Below are 25,027 nucleotides of genomic sequence, written 5' to 3'. Positions count from 1 at the left end.
TTGCCATGGTTTCATGCCAAGAATTAAACTGAATTGATTTTTCCAATGGAATTTCTTAGTAATTGGAGAAGCCACAACTGCAAAAGTCTGCTGTTGACTGATGCAACCAAATTCTTGGAAAATAGTGAAAAGGTGTTGTAGGGAAATACCAGCTAACACCTTGTTTTAACACCTCACCTTTAGCTCAACATGTCATTATGACTTTCTTTTTACTTTCACTCTCAGAGTCATGGGGGCTTTTCAAATTACAAGGGGACTTCATTAACACTGATGCCTAGATAAAAGGCACTTGGTACACTTTGTAAATAGGTTGGTATAAGAAGGGATATTTAGTTGCAGAAACCAAACCGAAACCTCTGAGTGAGATGTACTCCTTCAATTGGTCAGTGAGGGTCAGAACTCTGAATGGGAATTGAATTGACCAGGATTATCCATCCAGCCATGCCAGCATGGTTGAATGGACATAAAATAAAAACGACATATACATAGTCATCACAATCCACACACACACACACACACACACAGATATATATTGCCAAATTAAGAGACATAAACAAATACTATATATACTAACACACGCACACACAAACATATACATATATATATACAGAGAAACACATAAGAAGTGGATTATGTCTGAATGGTTAAGAAGTTTGATCCCTTTGTGGCTCATCTTGAACAAAAAGTTTCTACAGTCGGGGGTCACTCCTTACCTTGTAAGTGAAATTAGGTAAATGGAAACTGTATGGAAGCCTGTCGAGTGGATTGTATTTATGATCCAAAAGTACTGTCTCAGACTGATTCTGCCAGAGAATTTCATTAAGGGTACATGTGTCTGTGGAATACTCAGCCACTTACACATTAATTCAAGAGCAGATAATTCAGTTGCTCGCAAACAACTTGAATCTTCCTTATATTGAAATCGCCCTCAGCAAGTTTTATATGCATCAACTTGTGTGGGTAAGTATGTATATACATATATATATACATCACTGTGACCGACCAGGCTATCAGATGTTGCTACACATCGCTGGTCACAATGCACTTTGCATTGGTTTAGCCTTCAAATGACGCCACCCCACTGTCTAAGCAAGTAGGCCAACAGAAGAAAGAGTGAGAGAAAGTTGTGGCAAAAGAGTGCAACAGGGATCACCACCACCCATGCCAGAGTCTCGTGGAGCTTTAGGTGTTTTCGTTCAATAAACACTCACAACACCCGGTCAGGGAATCAAAACTGGGATCCTATGACCGTGAGTCCGCTGCCCTAACCACTGGGCCATTGTGCCCCCACATATATATATATATATATATATATATATATATATATATATAGGTGTAGAAGATTAAACTTAATAAATACAAAAAACAAACCAAAAGGAAGAGGTGGAGGAGGAAGAAGTATGATGGGAATTATGTTTAATTTTATTGTGAAAATGAAACAGAGAGTTCATTGTGAAACTAAACAAATGTTTCATTGTTGGACTAAAAACAGAAAGGAAGTTTAATAACTATTATTTTTATTTCATTAACCTCAAAAGGATGCCAGGCAAAGTTGCCATCAACAGAATTTGACCTCAGAAACATAAAATAAATGAAAGAAACCGTGCTAAGTATTTTGTCTAATAGGCTGATGATTCTATCCATCTCTCACCCAAATAATAATAATAATCCTTTCTACTAAAGGCACAAAGCCTGAAATTTTGGGGTAGGGGGTACTTATTTTACCAACCCCGAAAGGATGAAAGGCAAAGCTGACCTCAGCAGAATATGAACTCAGAATGTCAGGACGGACGAAATACCATTAAGCAGTTTGCCTGGTATGCTAACAACTCTGCCAGCTCACTGCCTTAATAATAATAATAATAATAATAATAATAATAATAATAATAACGGTTTCAAATTTTGGTAAAAGGTTAGTGCTTTGGGGGAGGAGTTAAGTCAATTACATTGACCCCAGTTTTCAACTTGTACTTATTTTATTGACCCCCAAGAGAATGAAAGACAAATGGAATGCTGCTAAGCATTTTCGTCCCCTATGCTAATGTTTCTATTCATCTACCACCCTAATAACAATAACAAATTTCTTTTGATTGGATATGAGGACAACCTTTGAAGGTGAGCAGGTGTAGAAGGGACTGAAGCAATTCCTTTCTGCACAGCTGATACTTTTTTTGCTCCATTCCACAGAAAGAAATGGTTTAACAATCCCATGTTGGGCTTGAACAAAACTAAATAGAGTTAGAAACTTAGGTGTTTTACCATTTCTATCAACTGGTTACCAATCATATTGGTTTCAAATTTTGGCACAATGCCAGCAGTTTTAAAGGCGGGTTGATAACACTGACCCTGGAGTTTAACTGGTATTTTATTTCATCAACCATAATGCCTCGAGGCAGAAAAGGTCGGGATACTGTGGACCAGATGATGGACTGACTCTACCACTCACATACATAAAAATCCCTTTGATGGGGTTTCATTCAGTTTTCTCTTGGTAAAAATTTCCTTCCTAATGTAATGTTTGATTCAAGTGTTGTGCTGTAGGACTGAACCTAAAACCACATTGTTGGGAAGCAAACTTCTTAACCAAATGACCATGCTTGTGCAGTGTTTGTGTAGTGTCTTTGGTGGAAATACAAAAAAAAAAAAAATGCATTGGACGTTGTTTAGGGCCCCATGGCAGAGTTTTGAGTAATTGAAAAGATAACTTGGAAGGGTTAACAAAAGAACAATTTTTAAAAATCAGTAAATAATAGCAAAAATGAAAGAAAATAATAAAAAATGATTTTAATAACATTTAAATAAGTCATGCTTGCTATATATATATATATATATATATATATATCTATATATGTATATATATATATTATATATATATATGTATATATATATATGTATAATATATATGTATATATATATATATATATGTATATATATATATATGTATATATATATATATGTATATGTATATATATATATATATATGTATATATATATATATATGTATATATATATATGTATATGTATATATATATATATATATATGTATATGTATATATGTATATATGTATATATATATATGTGTGTGTATATGTATATATATATATAATATATATATATATATATAAAAGCAATAAAGATTCAAGTTAATTTAAATGAATTTACTTGAATATGGTACCTAACTTAGATGCACCAAAAAAAACTATACTGTTTTAACAATACAGTAATGTGGGGTGATTATAAGCGAGAAAGAAGCAACAAGAATGGATAGGTTTTTAGTACAATCGTTTCATACAAGGACAGGCTTTATTAAAAGTTGCAAAAATTACAGCATATAAACGTGTCCCGTACTCATCAGCTAAAATACATGTGAGTTCTCTAGACATCCTAGTGGTTGAGGCTATACTCATGAAGTAATGTAGATAATTAAGTAACATAAACAGATTTCCAAAGTTCATTAAAGTTCTTTAAAGATGATGTACAGTCTTATCACAGAATTTTAAAAAAGTTTTAATAGCATCACAGAGAAGGTGACCTAATCCATAGTGCACATATGAATTTCCAGAGATATGAGGAGGGATTACATACTCACAGACGACAAATTTATCCATTGTTAATCACAACGAGGTGGGTCTCAATTCCTGCTTATTAGCATTACAGAGAGGGTGAATTAATCCTTGTATAGATGCACAATTTCCAATGGTGTAGATGTAAATTTCCAGAGAAATGAAGAGGAATTTCATATTCACAGGCGATAAATTTATCAATGGTTGAACACAATGAGGTAGGTATCAATTCTTGTTATATGATTAGGTATTTGCCACATTAATCACATTACTGCTATTTACAAGAGGCTGTAGCTATTTAACTTTTAAAGGCTGAAGGGCTTTCTAGAGAGGCAGAGAACAGAAAAGGAAGGGAAGAGAAGAAAAGAGAGAAAATAAAGGAGGAGGGAGCAAAAAAGGGGGGGAGGGGGACTAAAAGAGAAGAGAAAAGGAAAAAGAGAATAAGAAGAAGAAAAAGAAAAAGAGAAAAGAGAAAGAAATAGGGAAAGAAGGGAAAAAAGAAAAAGAAAAAAAGAGGGTTCTAGTTATACAGAAGAATTAGTAGACGGCAAGTCTGGTTTTAATTTACAGGCATCTAGGAACTAGAGGAGAATATTATTCTTTGACCAGTAAAACAGCTAATTTATTGCTGTTGAAATCAGCTATGAATTTAAAGAGAATCTAAAGAGATAACACGGTCAGGGGTTTAGGGGTCAGAGGCTAAAATCAAAAGAAAATACATTAGGAAAATCTAAGTATAATCTTATCAAAAAGTCATTAAAATTTATTTATTTAATTTATTCATTTTATTGTCTTAAGGAGTTGCCGTTATTATTCATACATTGACGGACTACAGGTCAAATCTTAGAAGATCATTTACAAGGTGTTAGGGAATTGTCTATCATAATGAAGATAATCATATTATCACCGAGGAGTAGCCTTATTTATTTAATTTTGAAATAGAATTATGGGGCTTTAGTAACTCATTTTATTTTATTAAGTTATGCTACTTAAATTAGATTAAGTTAAGAATTAAAATTAAAAATTACAATTAAGATTTAAAATTATGAGTTTGAAATTAAATAAAGCCTCAATTAAGCAGCGTATAAGTACTATTCATTTCCCTGTTCTCAAAAAACTGATGCAGATCTAAGAAAAAGATAACTGTAGTGTGAGAACTCTTAGTTATCTACTTAAAGCAGTGCTATACTAGTAAAAATCAAGTTATATCTATCTATCTATCTAGTTACGAATATTCTAATCATTTAAAATATTTTAAAGTCTTCAATTTAGCGTGGACACAAACTTGACCTAGTTCGATATGGTTATTCAATAAGTTTCTATGTTTTCTATGCTTTAGAATTTCATACGTCTCCATGGAGCATAGTTGGCAACCAACCCTACTATTTTTATACGGAATTGCTCTCCTAACTATTTCCCAATTAAGGTTATAATTATTATTATTATTTTTGAGTTCCCAGATTTTGTTTGAAAGTGTGGTGGTACCAGCTTTATGACGTAATTTAAAAGACGAGATGTGATTTCTAACTCTGGCTAGAAAATTAATTGTACATCCAATGTAAAAATATTTGTTATTCTCCGTGGATATGGTACATTTATAGATTACATTATTTTCCCCGCATAGACCAGGTGCCGGGCATTTTGATTTTATTCTACACTTACACACAGGAGGAACAACTTCAGGTTTTGGATTATTCTTGGGTAGATGTCTTAGGTTCCTATTATTTTGATTATCATGAGTATAATTGTCCTTATTGTTATTAATATTTCTATAGTTGGTGCTGATATCTAAAGTATTGCTATTATTTATTGATCCTTCTGTTTCATCATTTAGGTCTAAAGTCCTACCATGATTTCTTATATTATTGGTAATGTTACTATTATTGTTAGTCTTTATATCCGACTGCATATTGTTGTTATAGATATCACTGATATTTTCATTCTCCTTATTTTCTCCATTAGCCTTATTTCTATTATTTCTATTATTAACATTATTACTTCTATTAATATCGGCATTGTTTTTATTACTATTAATGTTAATGTTATTAGTCATTCTGTGGTTACTAATTTCACCTATGTTTTGATAGTTACTATTGCTGTTTTTATTGTTGGTAGTATTATTATAATTGCTATTGGTATTCATGCTGATATTATTATTTTTATTTCTATCTTTCCTGGCTAGTTTAATGTTGTTATTATTAATCTTAGCTATTAAAGTGGACATATTTGGGAGGGTTGAATAAGAAATCCTAACTGTTTTCCTAGAAATAATTCTATGATATCTATGAGAGATAGGGAAATTTTTTTCCAGAATTACTTTGAATTTGTTCTGTATATCCGATTGTATCGCACAGTTGAAAGGAATATTCAGCCATAATATATCTTTTTTATTAAATTTAGGGTTCTCTCTAGAAAGCCCTTCAGCCTTTAAAAGTTAAATAGCTACAGCCTCTTGTAAATAGCAGTAATGTGATTAATGTGGCAAATACCTAATCATATAACAAGAATTGATACCTACCTCATTGTGTTCAACCATTGATAAATTTATCGCCTGTGAATATGAAATTCCTCTTCATTTCTCTGGAAATTTACATCTACACCATTGGAAATTGTGCATCTATGCAAAGGATTAATTCACCCTCTCTGTAATGCTAATAAGCAGGAATTGAGACCCACCTCGTTGTGATTAACAATGGATAAATTTGTCGTCTGTGAGTATGTAATCCCTCCTCATATCTCTGGAAATTCATATGTGCACTATGGATTAGGTCACCTTCTCTGTGATGCTATTAAAACTTTTTTAAAATTTTGTGATAAGACTGTACATCATCTTTAAAGAACTTTAATGAACTTTGGAAATCTGTTTATGTTACTTAATTATCTACATTACTTCATGAGTATAGCCTCAACCACTAGGATGTCTAGAGAACTCACATGTATTTTAGCTGATGAGTACGGGACACGTTTATATGCTGTAATTTTTGCAACTTTTAATAAAGCCTGTCCTTGTATGAAACGATTGTACTAAAAACCAATCCATTCTTGTTGCTTCTTTCTCGCGTATATATATATATATATATATATATATTTTACATTGAACACGCAATCAAACCCTCTCTCTTTCCTCTCTCAAGCGCACACATAAATATACCCTGGAAACTTTCCTCTCATCTCTCTTACTCATTTCAGTCACTGGACTGTGGCCATGCTGGGGCATTGCTCCAAAAGGTTTTAGTCAAAGAAATCAAACATAGTATTTTTTTTTAGACTGATACTTGGTTTATCAGTCACTGTTTTGCCAAACTGCTAAGTTATAGGGATGTAAAGAAACCCAATACAAGTGGTGGGTGGGTAGGACAAACACACACACATGACAGGCTTCCACTCATAATGCATTGGTTGACCCAGTGCTATAGTAGAAAACATTTGCTGAAGGTGCTGCACAGTGGGACTGAACTCAAAACCGCATGGTTGTAAAGCACACTTCTTAACCATACATTCACACCTGCTACACACATAAAATTAACATTTCCTATGAAAACAGGACGAAATCATTTCGTTTTGAAGAACTGATAAAAAAAAAAATTAATTAGAAAATAAATATCACCATCATCACCATCATCATTGTGATGGTGATTATTTTTCCTTCTCAACCTTCTCCTCCTCCTCCTCCTCCTCCTCCTCCTCACCATCATCATCAGTCAAAGAGGTATTTGTTACATTAGTTTTATATATGTGTGTATGTGTGTGTATCAGGAAGTATGAATGAGTGTAAGTAATCTCAGATGTGTGTGTATGTATATGTATATATATGTGTGTGCTGTTGCATGTATGTAAATATGTGCCTGATATACGTATGTGTGTGTGTGTGTGTTGTGTTGTGTGTGTGTAGACAATGGTACTTCTGATATACACAAGAGAAAATAAAAATATAATTTTCAGTAAATGTATGATATATATTTTTTTACATTTTTTTTAGATAATCATTTATATTAAATATTTTACCAATATTAAATATTATTTTATGCATTCAATAATTTTTTTTTTAATTTCTGTTTTTCATTACTTTTTTTTTTTTACAAAAGTCTTTTTTTTTATTAAATTCAGTTTTCTTTTTTTTTGCAAGTGCCCCATTTAATGTCTTTAATGAAGACATCAATGTTTTGTTTTGGAAGAAAAAAAAAATAAATAAAAAAAATAAAATAGAAATTTAATTAACAATAACTTTTAAGTTTAAAAACTTAAGAAATATCACATTTTAGTTTGTTTTGTAGTCTTGTGCTGACGGAGGTGGAATATGATTTGGTAATGGAGTAGGGACTGACTCAGGGTTTAAAAAAATAAATGACCGAAATTCTTAGGTTTGGGTTAGTTTCTTATCCAAGTTTATGTGGACTGGGGATGGTTTATACAAAATTCTTCCATCCTGTATTACCACCAATAATAATTGTGTTTTATACAAAAGAAAATGCATTATAAGCTAGCAAACTGAAAGGCAAAATTAAGAAACTTATGTCCAATAATGTTGCCTTTTTACTTGAATAATTTAAAATTGAGATTTAAAAAGAAAAAAAATTATTTGTTGCTCACTTAGCTATTGTTATTAATTTTTAAAAAATAATGCAAATTATAATTTTATTTGATATTTGAAAATAACATTAAAGTTTAAAAAAGAAATTAGCTAATATGTTTTTTAAACTTTTTTTGGGGGGGGGGTTCTGAATTACAATTGCAGATGCAAGCAATCTGGCTGCAATCGCTGGTGCAAGCAATCTATCTAGTAGTTGTTTCAAATTTAATTCAAGTAATCTACTTGCAATCCTAGACTCAACCAATCAGCTGCCAATCTCAGATACACAAGCAAGGACTCTGCTTGTATCTGGAATTATTAAAACTTAATAAAATGCTGGGAACTGTCATTCTTTGAAGAAGTCCGTTTCATCAGGATCTTTATTTGAAGCATCACAAAACAGAATGAATTCTCAGTTGAACAAGAAGTCTTCTGAGAAAACTGTGGAAGCTCTAGTAACACTGGTTAACAGTGCTAAAAGGCTGCAGGCCAGGGATTATATTAAACAGAATATAGAATTGAAATTCTTCTTTTTCTTGTGATTCTATCAAAAAATTCTACTTCAAAGTCTGAAAGTGACCAACAATTAAAGGATGTTTCTGATGCAGCCATAGACTTTTAAGATATGCTTTCTTCTTCAAGAGACAAAAAGAAAAATATATGGGAAAATAAGGAGTGAATTTTAGGGGTTTGTTTCCATCACAGATAGAAGAGGTAGTGGGGGTAACCTACCCATGGAACTACCTTGATCCACAGACAATCAAGCTTCACTGGGAAGTTTAATAGTCTAGAACATAATTGCTGAAGCCTGTATAAGAATTAGGAAACTTCTTTATATTAATTGGAGATTATTTTCAAAATAACTCAAGAATTGGCTTCATCAGAATTAAAAGAGTCTTTTATGATTCAGGTCAATTCTGGAGATTTAAGAAAAAAAATAATAAATACAAAAAAAAAATTTTTAAATATTCAAGTCTTTTTTTTTTTGAAGATACAATGATTACTTCAAGAGTTGGTTATGAAATGCCAGTCAAATTTTTATAACAGATCTTCCAAAATTTCCAATGTCCATGATTTTGAATAACAAGATCTGTACAGTTCAATTATATCCATCTTCTTTTGACACCATTTTATGAAGACAAAAATTAAAGCTTTGTTTGTTTTGTTTGAAATGTTATTGTTTTGTTAAAAAAAAAGTGAAAAATAATTATTTTGCAATGAATAAATATTGTATAAAAGAATATGAAACGTGTTGAGGAAATAAATACAATTTCACAAAATTTGGTTTACATAGGTTTTAGATTTTTTCCTTTCCTTTTTCAAGTATATAAAATCTTTACATACGTATGCATGTATATATATATATATATATAATATATATATATATATATATATTATATATATATAATATATATATATATATATATATATATATATATATATATATATATATATATACATATATATATAACAAAGTACAGATACATACATACTATGTATGTATACATATAAAGGCACAAAAATTTTAAGTTCACTTCGTTCAAAATAACTCTGAGTATTTGTCATAGTAAACTTTTGCAAAACTTATTGTTCCAAATGTGTCGGAAGCAATGCAGGGTATTTGAAATTCTGAACAGGGAAAGACATTTGCTGGTTACAGTACATATGTTTGTTATAAGGCTGGTTGAAGCTGCTGGTACAAAAATCTGGTGTACATGGAATGGATGACATAAGGCAGTTGGAGCTGGCAAACGTTACAGGTGGATGCTGCATATGGTGGTAGTTCTCTGTCTTAATATAATTAACCTCTTCGTGGGGCATTACCATTTGGGAAATTTGAAACTCTTCAGGTATAGATACAGTGTGGTTTAGGGGAGGTATATTCTTATTTGGTGGCCCCGAAACACAAGGCACAGTCTTTGGAGTCTGTAAGTTACTGTTGACAGGTGTGTATTCTGAAGTATTTGACTTTGACGTTGAAGATTGAGCGAGGAACATATCTTGGAGACCTGCAGGAATGTGGCCATTGTCCATTTGAGTACACCACTGTCTGAGCTAAAAATAAAGAATAACATTTCACAACACTTTGTAGCAGTGACAAACTTCCATTGCTGGTGAACTCCCTGCAGATATATCAATGTATGTGTGCATGAATAAAATGTCTTTTAAGAAGATGTCTGATATCTTTGATCAGGGAATTTATACATACATTTAATGTGTACAAGTATGTACACAAATACTTGTGTGTACATAATAGCTTCATGCACTCACATACATAGACACAGACGTACCTCGAATTGGAAAGTAAGTCAAATGTTTTTTATTGTCGTGGATTTGATGAAATGAAATAAAAGTGGCAATATTCCATTGTCAAGTGAAGAAATGAAAGAAAGAGAGAAAGAGGGAAGGAGAGAGAGAGAGAGAGAGAGAGAGAAAGTAAGGAAGAAGGAAAGAAAGTTGTTTATTATCAGAACAATAAATTCTTGTAGGATTGTAATTTGTTTGAAAGATTTTTTTTTTTAACGGATTTCCTTTTAGCATGCCAAGAATTAAATATAGACAAGAAGAAGAGAAGAAAATGCATCATGAGGCAGAGCTTTATTTCACTCTTGCTGCTAACGTAGCTATTTCATTGACTAGAGACAGACATATTTAAGAGTACTGGTTTAATAGCCTAAGAGCTGTGCCAAGAATAAAAACATGATAACATAAATATAATAATAAGTTGTGATGTTACAGTGACCCAGACAAATTGTTAACTTTCTTTCAGGCCATCAATTTTGTAGTTTATAAGCTGACAAATTAGTCTGGACCAAACATGGCTGTGCTTGTCAATTAGTTGTACACTGTTACTGGAAGCTAGCTGAAGCAATTCTACAAAACTTTGAGACGAAATATGAAAAAATTCCAAAAATAATAAAATATTTTCAAAGTATTTTATAAAAAAACTTTTTGATATAATTTTGATATTTAATAGAAAAAAAAATCAATATTTGTGGATGTTGGAAGTAAATTGCTGTGAAATTGTTGAAAATATAACAGCAAAAAAAAAAAAATCATATAAATTATAAATTCTTGGATGAAATATGGAAAATTTTGCAAAATATTTTTAACATTATGTAAATAAAACAGAAATTAAATGTTTTCTTTGTGTGTTTTGTGATAAACTAAGACATTTGTTTGAACAATTGAAATCTCTGCAGAGTTCACATTAACAACAAATATATAATATTACAATATTAATTACAGAATGAAAAAATATAATTAATTAGAACAATCATCAAAATATTTATTTATAAAATGTGAACAACTAAAAAAAAATTTACAATTTGTTAAATACAAAAAAACTTTGAATTTATTATTATAATTATAATAATTTTAATTATTAACATTATAATAATGTTTATTGTCATCAACATAGTCATTATCATTATTATTATTAATAATATTATTATTATTATTATCACTATTATTATTACAGAGGCAGGTACCATGAGGTAGAAGTTTTTGATGAACCCAACCTGTGGTGAAAGTTGCAAATTTCTCCAGTTCGTAGTGTTCCAAGTTATTTATAATGGCATCAAGAAAGGTCTGAACATCACAACATCTTAACCCCACTTCCTTCCTACTTACCTAAAAATTTCCGGCTTAATTCTTACATAAAAACAAATCTGTTACAATTATTTATATTATTATTAAAAAAAAAAAAAAAAGACAGGAGATTGTCAGAAATGGCAGAGCGTTGAACAAAATGTTATTTAGATCCCGAGTTCAAATCCAGCCAGGGTTGGCTTTACCTTTCATGCCTTCTAGTGTTGATTTAATCAACTATAGTCCCTCACCAAAATGTGTGACCTTGTGCTGGATGTCAGAAATCAATAACAACAGCTGCACGGGGCAGCAGTTACAGTTTATCTAATCAAATTGTGTTTATTATGATATTCACCAATTTCACAGGCATTTACTGTTAACTGCAATGGGGTTTGAACTGAGAACAGGACTAGAGATTAACATTCACATCTAATTAAAGACTGATGTCTAATATTCACACAAGACCACAAGATATAAATGATTATATCGATCTCTAGCATTAGTTGGATACTTCATTCTATCAAATGAAAGATAAGTTGAACTCAGAACAAACAGGGGTGTAATTAAATATCAATTTCTAACATAAATTCAAAGCCTCAAATTTCTCTGGTAATTGACTGGTGTTTTATTTTAGCGATTCTGAAAGGTCGAAAGGCAAAGTTAATTTCTGAGGTATTAGGACTCCCGTAGTCAAGGGAGGTAACTCCCTATTACACTGCTAAATCTGACAATCCCAATTAACATCAATGGCATTAATGATTAATTATTAAAGAAATAGCAAACATAATAAAGCAAAGAGATAAAGCCATGTATGGAATGATCAGGTTTGTGTTTAAGAGGTTGGGTTTCATGAATGGCTTCAAACAGGAGTCCCCAAACTTTTTAGACCATTGACCTGCTTCAATGGAATCTTTGACCCCTCATTGACCTCCAGGCATGTACAAGAAAATAAATAATTAATAATAATAATTAAGTAGATGTGCAACCCCTTGAATAGTCACATCGAGCCTGCTAGGGACCGATATCGACCACTTTGGAGACCCTCGGCTTAAGACATTCTCTTTTCCCATGTTCTGTTTTCACCTGTTTCTGTCTTCATTCCTGATCTCTCTCTCTCTGGTCGGGTAACCATGTACCTCCTCTACATCAAGACACCTCTTTCTGTCTCTCTGTCTCACTTTAACCTTTCATCATCTGATACAAGATCATCTCCACCAATGCCCCCTCCCCTCTCAAAAGATTTTTGTCTTGCAAGTTACTTGGTGACCCTGTCAGTGAAGGGGCCACATAAAAAAGTATCCAGCCCACACTGTAAAGTGGTTGGCATTTGGAAGGGCATCCTGCTGTAAAAACCTTGCCAAAACTGACCTCGCCTGTGTTAGGAAGGGCATCCAGCTGTAAAAATCCTGCCAAAACAGTCACAGAAGTCTGGTGCAGGCTCCTGCCTGGCCAGCTACTGTTAAACCATCCAACCCATGCCAGCATGGAAGGCAGATGGTAAATGATGATGATGATGATGTATATTTTCATTTTTTCTTTTTAATTTAGAATAATTTTTGATAAGGCACCAACTTAGTTGTAAAGTTGCAAAGGAAAGCATCTTTTCTTTATCATCTTTTAAATCTTAAAAACATTTTGCTGGTCATTATTCTTCTAAATATCAGGATCATTTCTTGTGTATAAATTAAGGAGATGCATTGTCTCCCAAACAACCCAGTTCAGTCCAGGCAGGTTGGAGTGTATCCTGTAGCTTCAATAATAAGCATGAAACTGGAAATGCATTTTGGGCTGAACAGGGGTTTTGGGGAGAGAATGCATCTCCTTAATTTATACACTACAGTGGTTGGTATATCAATGTTTAACGTCCGTTTTCCATGCTAGCATGGGTTGGACGGTTTGACCGGGGTCTGGGAAGCCAGAAGGCTGCACCAGGCTCCAGTCTGATCTGGGAGAGTTTCTACAGCTGGATGCCCTTCCTAACGCCAATCACTCCATGAGTGTAGTGGGTGCTTTTTACGTGCCACCGGCATGGAAGCCACTCAAGGTGGCACTGGCATTGGCCAAGTTTGGATGGTGCTTTTTATGTGCCACCAGCACAGGGATCACAACTACAATTCCCATTGATTTTTGATGTATATATGTATGTACATATGCCTGCATGTGTATATTAGGAAAAAGATATGTAGAACAGGGAGAAAATTACTCATAAACTGGTGCAATAAAAAAATACCATGTCTGTTGCACAAAAACATTTGCTTATCATCAGAGTCATCATTGTAAAATGCATTGAACTGCAGTTGGCTGATAGGAAATCTATCATTAATGACACTATTGTTTATATTAAGGTCCCAGGAAGCATGTTGCATGTGTTACAAATGTGTTACACATATCTAGCAGAGCTGACTGAAGGGATCCTATTACAACAACAACAACATGGTGTCACCTTGGGTTACTAAATTGATAGACAAGTAGCAGATTATGCTGCTTTTCAGAGTTGTACTGTATTTTTAAGCATTTAAACCATTTGCTACTTGAAAATTCCAATTTTTAATGGTAACTATCAGTGTTCCCTTCAAGCTGTGTGCTTGTGCACATGCACTCATTTTAACAACCCAGAAAGGAAAACAAAGTGTGCACACAGGTTTTTAAAGTGAAATTGGATTTTTTTAAATGAAAACGTTTGAATGATGTTTACTCACATGGGTGTACACAATACTGAGCAAATAAAGACGAATTTTACACACAATGCAAATCTCTGTGCATGCCCACAGCAAAAATGGGGGAAATTGGAAATCATTAAATTATAAACTAATTCAGTTAGAAATGATTCACAGATGTTTTTATAATTTACAAACAAAATTTTCATATTGGGTTCCCTTCTAACAGGATCTGCTTTTATTAGGATCTGGCAAATTTTGTGCAACAAGCTTACTGGGTCTTAAAGAGTAAAGTAACAGAGAGTAATGTCATTGATATTTTGAGTATTACAATGTAAGTTAAGTCCAAGCTCAATGATATATATACAGTACAAGATGGCATAAAAGACACACGGCCATGTTAGATGCATCTCAACTTCAGAAGTGCATATTCAAGAAAAATATTTTTAGTGCATTAAAGCATGTAAGATGGGCCCAGTTTTGGATATAAGACCTGTGGTGATTTTTGGGGAACTTTTTGCAGGGAGAAGATGACATCTTATACACCATCAAATATGGTAATTTATCTCCAAATAGCAGCTGAAGAATATGGTATGATTCAAAAGAAATGTTTGTTTTACATTTATTACAGAAAAAGATTTGTAAAAAAAAAAAAGTTATTATAAAAAATTATATTATCAGTTATAAAATTATTTTCTGATAACATATAACGATACGTTTGTTGAAGAGAAGGGGTCGGATATAGTAATATAAATGCTGCAGTATATAACTGGTATGTATTTTATGAATCTTGGAGGAATGAAAGTTGACTGTTGAGATTGAAACTCAAAATCTAGATAAGTGAAATTAGATACATCTAAAGATATCTGATGCATCATTAATACTAACTACCAGCACCACACTATTATATTTAGTAAAGCTCTCCCCCATCAACACCACCAACACCATTCTATATTTAGTATGACACTTATTTAAATTTAGAACGTATAGTAAAACACAACCAATTACTCGAAAGTATTGTCTCAAACTTTACCTCACCTCCCATGCAGTTACCTCATCTGATTCACAATAACTGTAAAACAATCCAATCCATTAATACGAAATCCTGTCTCACTTCACTGTGCCATTTTCCCACTGCAGCAGCGTTTTTTGCTACTCAAACCTAAATGGTTTCATGCCTGGTGTACGAGGTGGTAGTAAAAAGTTCCCAGACTAGTTATGTTTAATAAAAAATAACTTATTTACACAAGTTTTCACATCATCTCCTTCCGAATAGTCACCTTGCATAGCAATACACTGGTGCCAGTGTTTCTGCCACTTTTGGAATCCAGCTTGGAAGTTGTTTTCTGCAAGTGAGTCAAGGACTTTTTGCAATTCTCTCTGGATCTCAACAACAATATTAAAACAGTGACCTTTGAGCTGCATTTTCATCTTGGGGAAGAATTGAAAGACTGCAGGGGCTAAATCTGGCAAATAGGGAAGGTGCAGAAGCAATACCAAGTTTTTGGTGAGAAACTCACAAGAGAGGAGAGCTCAGTAGAAGGGTCCATTGTAATCATCAAGAATCCAATTCTTTCACCAAATGTCCTCCCTCAAATGTTTCAAAATGTTGCAGTAGAACACTCGATTGATGGTCTGGTCCTGGGGGACAAACTCTCAATGCCCAATACCCCATTTCCTCGTGTGACACTCGTGATAGGTCTTTCAGATTGCTCATCATGTTCCGGAGACTTTCTTCCACTTTGGAAGCATCCATGCCACTCAAAACATTGTGCATGATCCATTACCTCATATTGCTGTAAGCTCGTTGAAGCATGCCCAATGTCTCTGTAGTAGACTTCCCAAGTTTAACACAAAATTCCTCGTTTGCTCTTTGTTCCTGTCTTGGTTCCATGACAAAATCACAGGCTACAGCATACACTTGATCACAAAAACCCAAATTTTACAATTTGCAAAGTAAACACAGAAATGTTACTTGACAAACTGCATCATAAAGGTCACTGCTAGCACTCACTGTGCACATGACCACATGCTGCCATCTGTTATTGCACTGCAGAACTAGTCCAGAAATTTTTTGATATCACATGACTCACTTTCACCTCCAGTCAGACCTGCACACGATTCACTTGTGCATCCAACCAGGTCTACACAACTCACTTATGCCTCCATAACTCCTTTGTTCCAGCAACCAGGTCTACATAACTCACTCATGCCTCCATGCCTCCCTTCTGCATCCAACCAGGTCTACATAACTCACTCATGCCTCCATGACTCCCTTGTGCCACCAACCAGGTCTACATAACTCACTTATGCCTCCATGACTCCCCTGTGCCACCAACCAGGTCTACACAACTCACTTATGCTTCCATGACTCCCTTGTGCCACCAACCGGGTCTACATAACTCACCTGCCTCTCTAATTAATACTCTATTCATTGTAGATATAGTGCTGAAAACCATTCTGAAACACACAGCAAGCCTTATAAAAGATGACTTAGAGCTGTAAAACCATCATTTGAAAATAAGTTAACAAAAACACTATTATTTAATGCAATAAACATTTATATTTGTACACAACATGACTATGGACTTGGAGCCATAAAATTCTGGCTTGAGAAATTTCCCAATAAAATCCAACATTGAACAGAGAAAGATTAATTACTGAAGGAATTAAATTATCATTCAAAACAATTTTTTAATCTTCCAAGAGAGAATTTATGAACAAGTACGCGACTGTGAGGAAACAAAGGATGCTCCAACTTAGACCGATGTGGTCATGGCATACCTAGGAGTTAAAATAGATGAAGTACGGCAACAGCTTTCACAAATATCCTTTAGAAAATTAGAAAAATTACTGAAACGACTGTCTTATTCTGAAGACCCATGATTTGAGCAACATAATTTGAAAACCCTAATTAATAGCAAGCAATAATATATAGTTAACAATGGAATGCAGTAAATAAAAAAAACTACATAGCCTGGATGGTTTGATAATCAAAAAGATGCAAACATCAAAATTGACATCCATTACAAACCAATGGACTCTAAACATTACTATTTGCTGCCAACCAAAACACACGAAAATAGATAAACCATTTAATCTCCCAGAAAGGGTATGTCCAATCATTTCAAATTTTGAAATTCAAAATAAAATCCTCTACAAATTAAAACAAATACAACTTGATAGACAGAACCCAAGAAAAAGGAATTGGTAACAGAATGGAACATGCCAAAGCAATAGACATTCAAGAATTACTAAAATAAATAAGACATCACAATATACAATCCAAGAAACACAGAAACATAAACCACTATCCATCAAACCATTCATTTGTGAAGTACAACCCTAGAATTTAAAAAAAAACTCGAAATAAAAATTATATGATAGGTAAAATCCCTAAAAAAATTAAATATCAACAGCAAATTATGCATTACAAACACAATATTAACAGTCAAAATTGTGGTCACCCCTAACGATGGAACCCTAACCTTATGGAAGACATCTTTTAAATAACATTTTTCATTGTAAAATAAAAATCACTTCAACCTTCATCAAATGTAACAAGTATCTGTATCTGCAATGGGAACAAAGGTTGCCCCAATTTAAGACAATTACATAGATTAAATGAAATTAAGACTTAGTTGTAAGGAACAAATATGAAATTCTAATACCAGACAGAGTTGACTAAGTGAACATTTTTTACACATGTGGAACACCCAAAATTCCTAGTTTCCCCACTTTATCTTTTGTTCTAGTAAAACTAAAATATGATTATTGAAAACAAAAGGCATGACTGAATAAGCTATAGCAACAAACCAAATAGAGACACTACACTGCATTTTTGTAATGTTTAGTTCACATTCTCACCCAATACACAGATGGAATGTACAATTGTTATCCATACTCTTATATAACACTTTCACTGGTTTAATGACACTTTAACTTCTAATGCAACTATCATTTATACTGTCACATGTTCTTGTGACAAGCTTCAACTAACCAAACTATACTTCAACTGATGACAAATTGAGCCATGATTTCTCTATAAAAAGGAGAAATAATTCCTCATTCCAGAGTTAAAACAAATACTGTATAGCTCCAGATTCTGTTCACTTTCATTTTTAGAAAAATATGAAATTGTGAAACCAGTAAATTCCTAATGCATTTCCAGCTTTTATACACACACACACACACACACACACAACATATATATATATATATTCTTTTATTCTTTTCTTGTTTCAGTCATTTGACTGCAGCCATGCTGGAGCACTGCCCCTAGTCGAGCAAATCGATCCCAGGACTTATTCTTTGTAAGCCTAGTACTTATTCTATCAGTCTCTTTTGCCGAACCACAAAATTACGGGGATGTAAACACACCAGCATTGGTTGTCAAGCGATGTTGGGGGACAAACACAGACACACGAACATATATACATATATACATTATATATATATATATGATGGGCCTCTTTCAGTTTCCATCTACCAAATCCACTCACAAGGCTTTGGTCGGTCTGAGGCTATAGTAGAAATCACTTGCCTAAGGTGCCATACAGTGGGTCTGAACCCGGAACCATATGGTTGGTAAGCAAGCTACTTACCACACAGCCACTCTTGCGCCTATATATATATATATATGTATATATATATATATATATATATATATATATATACACACACACACACACATATATCATCCATATACACACAGATACTTACACCTAAGTTTGTATAGGTATGGAAATGAAATTTACCAGAAAAATGTTCAAAGAAAAAGTGGAAACCACAAATAATGTTTCAAGAAATTTTATTTTCCCCCAAATCTCAACATTCTATATATAAGGAGGAGCTGGGGGTGGGGCAAAAGGCATTGCTCCTGTGATTCCATTAGTAATAAAGCTGTTCTGTAATGTCCTTAATGGTAACAGCTTCTGAACTATAAGCTAACAAATCTTCATTGCTGTCTGCAGGATTGATAAAATATATACCAGTAATATACCGAGCTAAATTCTATTTAACATACATCTTTGTGCACAATGGTCCTGTGGTTAGGGAAAATATTATTATTATTATTATTATTATTATTATTATTATTAGCGTGCCGGGCAAAATGCTTAGCGGTATTTCGTCTGCCGCTACGTTCTGAGTTGAAATTCTACTGAGGTTGACTTTGCCTTTCATCCTTTCGGGGTCGATAAATAAATACCAGGTACGCACTGGGGTCGATGTCATTGACTTAATCCGCTTGTCTCTCCTTGTTTGTCCCCTCTATGTTTAGCCCCCTGTGGGCAATAAAGAAATAATAATAACAATAATAATAATTATTATTATTATTCCATCACAAAGTCTAATCCTTGTTGCGCTGTGGAGGGTTTTGTGCTTCAATGGTCTTGAGAGTTATGCCAGCAGAGCATAAGTTATTGGTCAGTCCTCCCATGTTGGACAAGTCAAAGGATAGAAGCCAGACTAATATGGATCACCTCTTCCCAAAGAAAAAAAAAAAAAGGCTTGTATAGATTGAACACCCCTATCTAGAAAAATGCAAAGTTACAGAAGCATCGATGACTATTCAAAACTAACATGACCCGGGAGAGAGAAAATACAGCCCAAAACTGAAGACAACAGAGAAAAAATGTCAATGGTCTACACTCTGTAGGAAGTGAAAGGCTTAAGTAAGTGTTGTTGTTGTTATTATTATTATTATTACTAAGGCGGTGAGCTGGCAGAATCATTAGCACGTCAGGTGAAATGCCTAGCTGTATTTCATCTGTCTTCATGTTCTGAGTTCAAATGCCATCAGGGTGCCCTTTGCCTTTCATCCTTTCGGAGTCGATAAATTAAGTACCAGCTATGCACTGGGGTCGATGTAATTGACTTAATCCCTTCCCCCAAATTTGAGGCCTTGTGCTTCCAGTAGAAACGATTATTATTATTATTATTATTATTAAGGCGGCGAGCTGGCAGAAATGTTAGCATGCCAGGCGAAATGCTTAGCGGTATTTTGTCTGCCGCTATGTTTGAGTTCAAATTCCGCTGAGGTCGACTTCGCCTTTCATCCTTTCGGGGTCAATTAAATAAGTACCAGTTACGCACAGGGATCAATATAATCAACTTAATCCATTTGTCTGTCCTTGTTTGTCATCTCTGTGTTTAGCCCCCCTGTGGGTAGTAATGAAATAGGTATTTCATCTGTTTTCATGTTCTGAGTTCAAATGCCATCAGGGCCAACTTTGCCTTTCATCCTTTCGGGGTCAATAAATTAAGTACCAGTTATGCACTGGGGTCGATGTCATTGACTTAATCCCTTCTCCCAAATTTGAGGTCTTGTGCTTCCAGTAGAAGTGATTATTATTATTATTATTAAGGCAGCGAGCTGGCAGAATTGTTAGCATGCCGGGTGAAATGGTTAGCGGTATTTTGTCTGCCACTGTGTTTTGAGTTCAAATTCTGCCAAGGTTGACTTTACCTTTCATCCATTCAAGGTTGTTAAATTAAGTACCAGTAAAACACTGGGGTCGATGTAATTAACACATCCCCTCCTCCCTCAAATTTCGGGCTTTGTACCTTTAATAAAAAGGATTATTATTATTATTATTAAGATGGCAAACTCATTAACATGCTGGATAAAATGCTTAGCGGCATTTCATCTGTCTTTATATTCATCATCATCATTTAATGTCCGTTGTCCATGCTGGCATAGGTTGGATGGTTTGACTGGGGCTGGCACGCTGGAAGGCTGTACCAGACTCCAGTTTGATTTGGCATGGTTTTCTACAGCTGGATGCCCTTCCAAATGCCAACCACTCTGAGTGTGTAATCAGTGATTTTACATACCACCAGTATGGGTGCCATTTGCATGACACTGGGGTGCTTTTACGTGCCACCAGCATGGGTGCCAATTTATGCAACACTGGTATCTGCATGACTGCGATTTTGCTCAACTTGATGGGTCTTCTTCTCAAGCACGACATAATGCCAACGATCTCGATCATTGCCTCTGTGAAGCCTAACACTTGAAAGGAACTCAGTCACTTTACCTCCGTGAGGGCCAATGCATGAAAGGTGTTCTTTACATGCTACCAGCACAGTAACCCTTGGCTTGATGAATCCTCTCAAGTACAGCATATCGCCAAAGGTCTTGGTCACTAGTCATTGCCTGTGTGAGGCCCAAACTTCGAAGATCATGCTTCATCACCTTGTCCCATGTCTTCCTGGGTCTACTTCTACCAGAGATTCCCTACATAGTTAGAGATTGGCACTTCTATACACAAATGTCCTTCTCGATACACATCACATGACCATACCAGTGTGGTCATCTCTCTTGCACACCACACCTGATTCCTCTTATGCCTAACTTTTCTCTCAAGATGCTTACACTCTGTCAAACATGCACACTGACATTGCACATCCAGCGAAGCATATTGGCTTCATTTCTTTCAAGACTACGCATATACATGGCTGTCACAGCCCATGTTTCACTGCCATGCAGCATAGCTGTTTGCACACAAGCATCAAACATTCTGCATTTCTTTCTGAGAGAGAGAGAGGGGCCCTTTTTGGTCAGTAGAGGTAGGAGCTCTCTGAACTTTACCCATCCTAAACTTATTCTCACAACTATGCTCTCGGAACATCCACCTCCACTACTAACTTTGTCACCTAGATAACGGAAGCTATCTGCTACCTCTAGCTTGCACCCCTGGCAGTTGATGGAGTCTATTTTCTGCCCATTTTCAGTGCTTATTGTACCTGTGCATCTCCTGCATACAAAAGCTAGTTTCCCTGTTAACCTTCCTCTGATATTGCTGCACATTTTGTGTCCAAAGCTTACACTGGGTGCATCTTATGGAGTTTCTACCCTCACCTTTTCTACAGATTGAGTAGGGCCATCTTCTTGAAGGGATTTGTGATTTGTCTGCCTTCCTACTTACTAAGACTTTCGCTAGGTTAACTCTAAGGCCCTTTGATTCTAGACCTTGCTTCCATACCTGAAACTTCTTCTCTAGTTCAGGTAGTGATTTATCTATAAGAGCAAGGTCATCAGCATAGAGGAGTTCCCAGGGACAGCCTGTCTTGCATTCCTCTGTTATTGCCTGGAGGACTATGATGAACATAATAATAATGGTTTCAAATTTTGGCACAAGGCCAGCAAGTTCAGGAGGTGGGGTTAAGTGGATTTCATTGACCTCTGTATTCAAGTGGTGCTTATTTTAATGACCCCAAAAAGATGAAAGGCAAAGTCAGCCTTAGTGGATACTGCCTTATGTAATAATAATAATAATAATAATGATAACGAAGGTTTGTTTGTCACCAGGGCAAAGGATGAGGGAGACAAATAATAATAATAATAATAAATTTCTAACTGAGACACACAACTATAAATGATTGTGAAGATGTGTGGTTGATTAAAACCAAATCTTGGACATGGCTGGTTACTTGTTTTTATTGATTCTGGGGGTGATTAGTGCAAGAAATAAGGAGAAAATACTCACCCGCTCAAGTTCATCCCGTAACGAAAATATCGACCTTTCTCGTAAAACAACAAGTTCTTCCAGATATTGGTAACGCAGTTTCTTCCTTGCTCGACATTCTCTTGCACTCTGCCGGCTTCTTTCTAGCCGAGCCTTCTGGTCAATCTTGGAAGGTTTTCTGCCTCTTCTACCAGCTCGTTTCACTGGCCTTTCGGCAGACATTTTCTGTAGGAAGCAACAAGAGAAAGATTTATTTGCTTTAAATCGTTCCTGTCAGTCATAAATCTCAAGCATCAATCACTGATTTATGTAAAAAAAAAAAAAAAAGGAAAAGCAACTACCCTTCAACTTCAATAAGTTCCTGCTAATATTTTATAATAGTCCCATTATAACGTGGGACTGTGGTCTACCGGTACATTTAACAACTACAACAATAATCTTTGTTCCTGGGAACAACTCCTTCCTCACAAGCCCATTTTAAGTGTCCACTCCACATATGTACACACACATACACAAATACACACATACATACACATGTACACACATCCAGCAGGAGAAACAATGCCAAATGGAAACAGGAGAGAGACTCGGTCCTCTGGCTGCACCTGGTTGGACAGCAGAATAAACAAGAACTGATTTAAGCCACTATGACCTGTCCATCCCATGGCAGCTTGGAGAGCAGTCATACAATGATGACAATGATGATGATGAGGAGAAGGAGGATATAAAACACACACAAATAAAATATCCAGAAAGTTGATATTGAAGATATATATACAGATACATGGTTCAATTCCTATGGTAACTCTCCCAACTTTTTTTTTCCATTGAGTATTTTCTAAGGAACTAGGATTTGTAGTTTCATTTGCATTTTTGTAATATTATGAAAAAAGAAAAAAAAGATTTATTTTCAAATTTCTTCAAAAAGGAAAACCAAACCAAGCAATTTTTTTACTTACAGTTTTTCTCTATAACTGCTTCACCAGGAGAGGCAAGGCAGTGCCCAGGGCCTTCTTCAAACCCTTTTCAAGGCCACTGTGACTGATGGAATGAAGAGAGGAAGTTGTCCTCCAAACACAGACTTCACCCATATTGCTTGTAACAGAAAAAGACTCCACCAAAGAGACCCAAATGTCAGCTGATGGTGTTAAACTGGACACTGGATGTTCAGTCACAAATAACACCCAGGATAACATCTTAAGAAATATCAGGAGGGTATATCAGGCGAAACTTGTTAGCAACAAACAAAATGAGGACAAATCATTGGTCAACCCAAGTTTACAACAGAAGACATTTACCCAAGGTTCTATGTGCTGAGATTGAACCAGGGACCACCCAAGTCATTGTGAAGAGAAATGCTAAGAGACATATCCAAACTTACCACAATATTATTCTCAACCAGGGACCACATAAGGTCTTCTTGTTAAAATTTATCTACAAAACATTGCTTACATTTCTACAATACAAACAATATTTTTATTATTTCTCTATGATTCCTCATAATATCTGTTCTTTTTTTATTCTTTTCTTTGTTTCAGTCATTTGACTGTGGCCATGCTGGAGCACCACCTTTAGTCGAACAAATGGACCACAGGACTTATTCTTTATAAGCCTAGTACTTATTCTATCAGTCTCTTTCAATGAACTGCTAAGTTACAGCAACGTAAACACACAACATCAGTTGTCAAGCAATGGTGGGGGGGACAAACACACACATATGATGGGCTTCTTTCAGTTTCCATCTACCAAATCTGCTCACAAGGCTTTGGTTGGCCCGAAGCTATAGAAGACATTTGCTCAAGATATTTAATTACAAAAATATAATAGGATTTTAATTAAACATAGAATGGTTGGGGGGGAGTCAAAGTAGAGGAAAAAAAGGAATGAAAGGGACCCAGAGAAACGGAAGAGGAAGAATATTCTGCATGTGAGAGACGTCTGAATTGAAGAAGAGTAGAAATGAATGATAGTAACTGTATCTGGGAGATTAGCTTAATCTGGAAAAAATTAAGATACAGGAAAATATATAAACAAGATTCTGGTATTTTTCCATATATGTACACCCAACAAGAATTAAGTACTACACATACATACACACACGCAAACACTTCTATATAGAATGCTATCAATTCAAGGATACCATACACACAAGCATTGCATGTGACAACTGCACAC

The 25,027-nt window shown here is 34.7% G+C and overlaps 1 protein-coding gene across 3 annotated transcripts in view; it reads right to left on the bottom strand.

Annotated features, from left to right (window-relative positions):
- Nucleotides 1-9,619: 9,619 nt before the first annotated feature.
- LOC115210758 overlaps nucleotides 9,620-25,027 on the bottom strand; it is a 70,229-nt gene continuing 54,821 nt past the window's right edge. For 2 of the 3 annotated variants that reach the window (XM_036502348.1, XM_036502349.1), the window contains 2 exons: nucleotides 22,874-23,077; nucleotides 9,620-10,188 (listed from right to left, as the gene is read on the bottom strand). In XM_036502348.1, the coding sequence (XP_036358241.1) occupies nucleotides 9,718-10,188; nucleotides 22,874-23,077 (675 nt within the window). In that variant the 3' untranslated portion in view covers nucleotides 9,620-9,717. The remainder of the gene's footprint in view (nucleotides 10,189-22,873; nucleotides 23,078-25,027) is intronic. The other variant, XM_029779476.2, reaches the window with a different exon arrangement.

This window comes from Octopus sinensis, linkage group LG4 (genome assembly GCF_006345805.1).
Source record: "Octopus sinensis linkage group LG4, ASM634580v1, whole genome shotgun sequence".
NCBI lineage: Eukaryota > Metazoa > Mollusca > Cephalopoda > Octopoda > Octopodidae > Octopus > Octopus sinensis.
The sequence above is the reverse complement of the archived record's forward strand: the minus strand, read 5'-3'. Positions and strand labels throughout refer to the sequence as shown.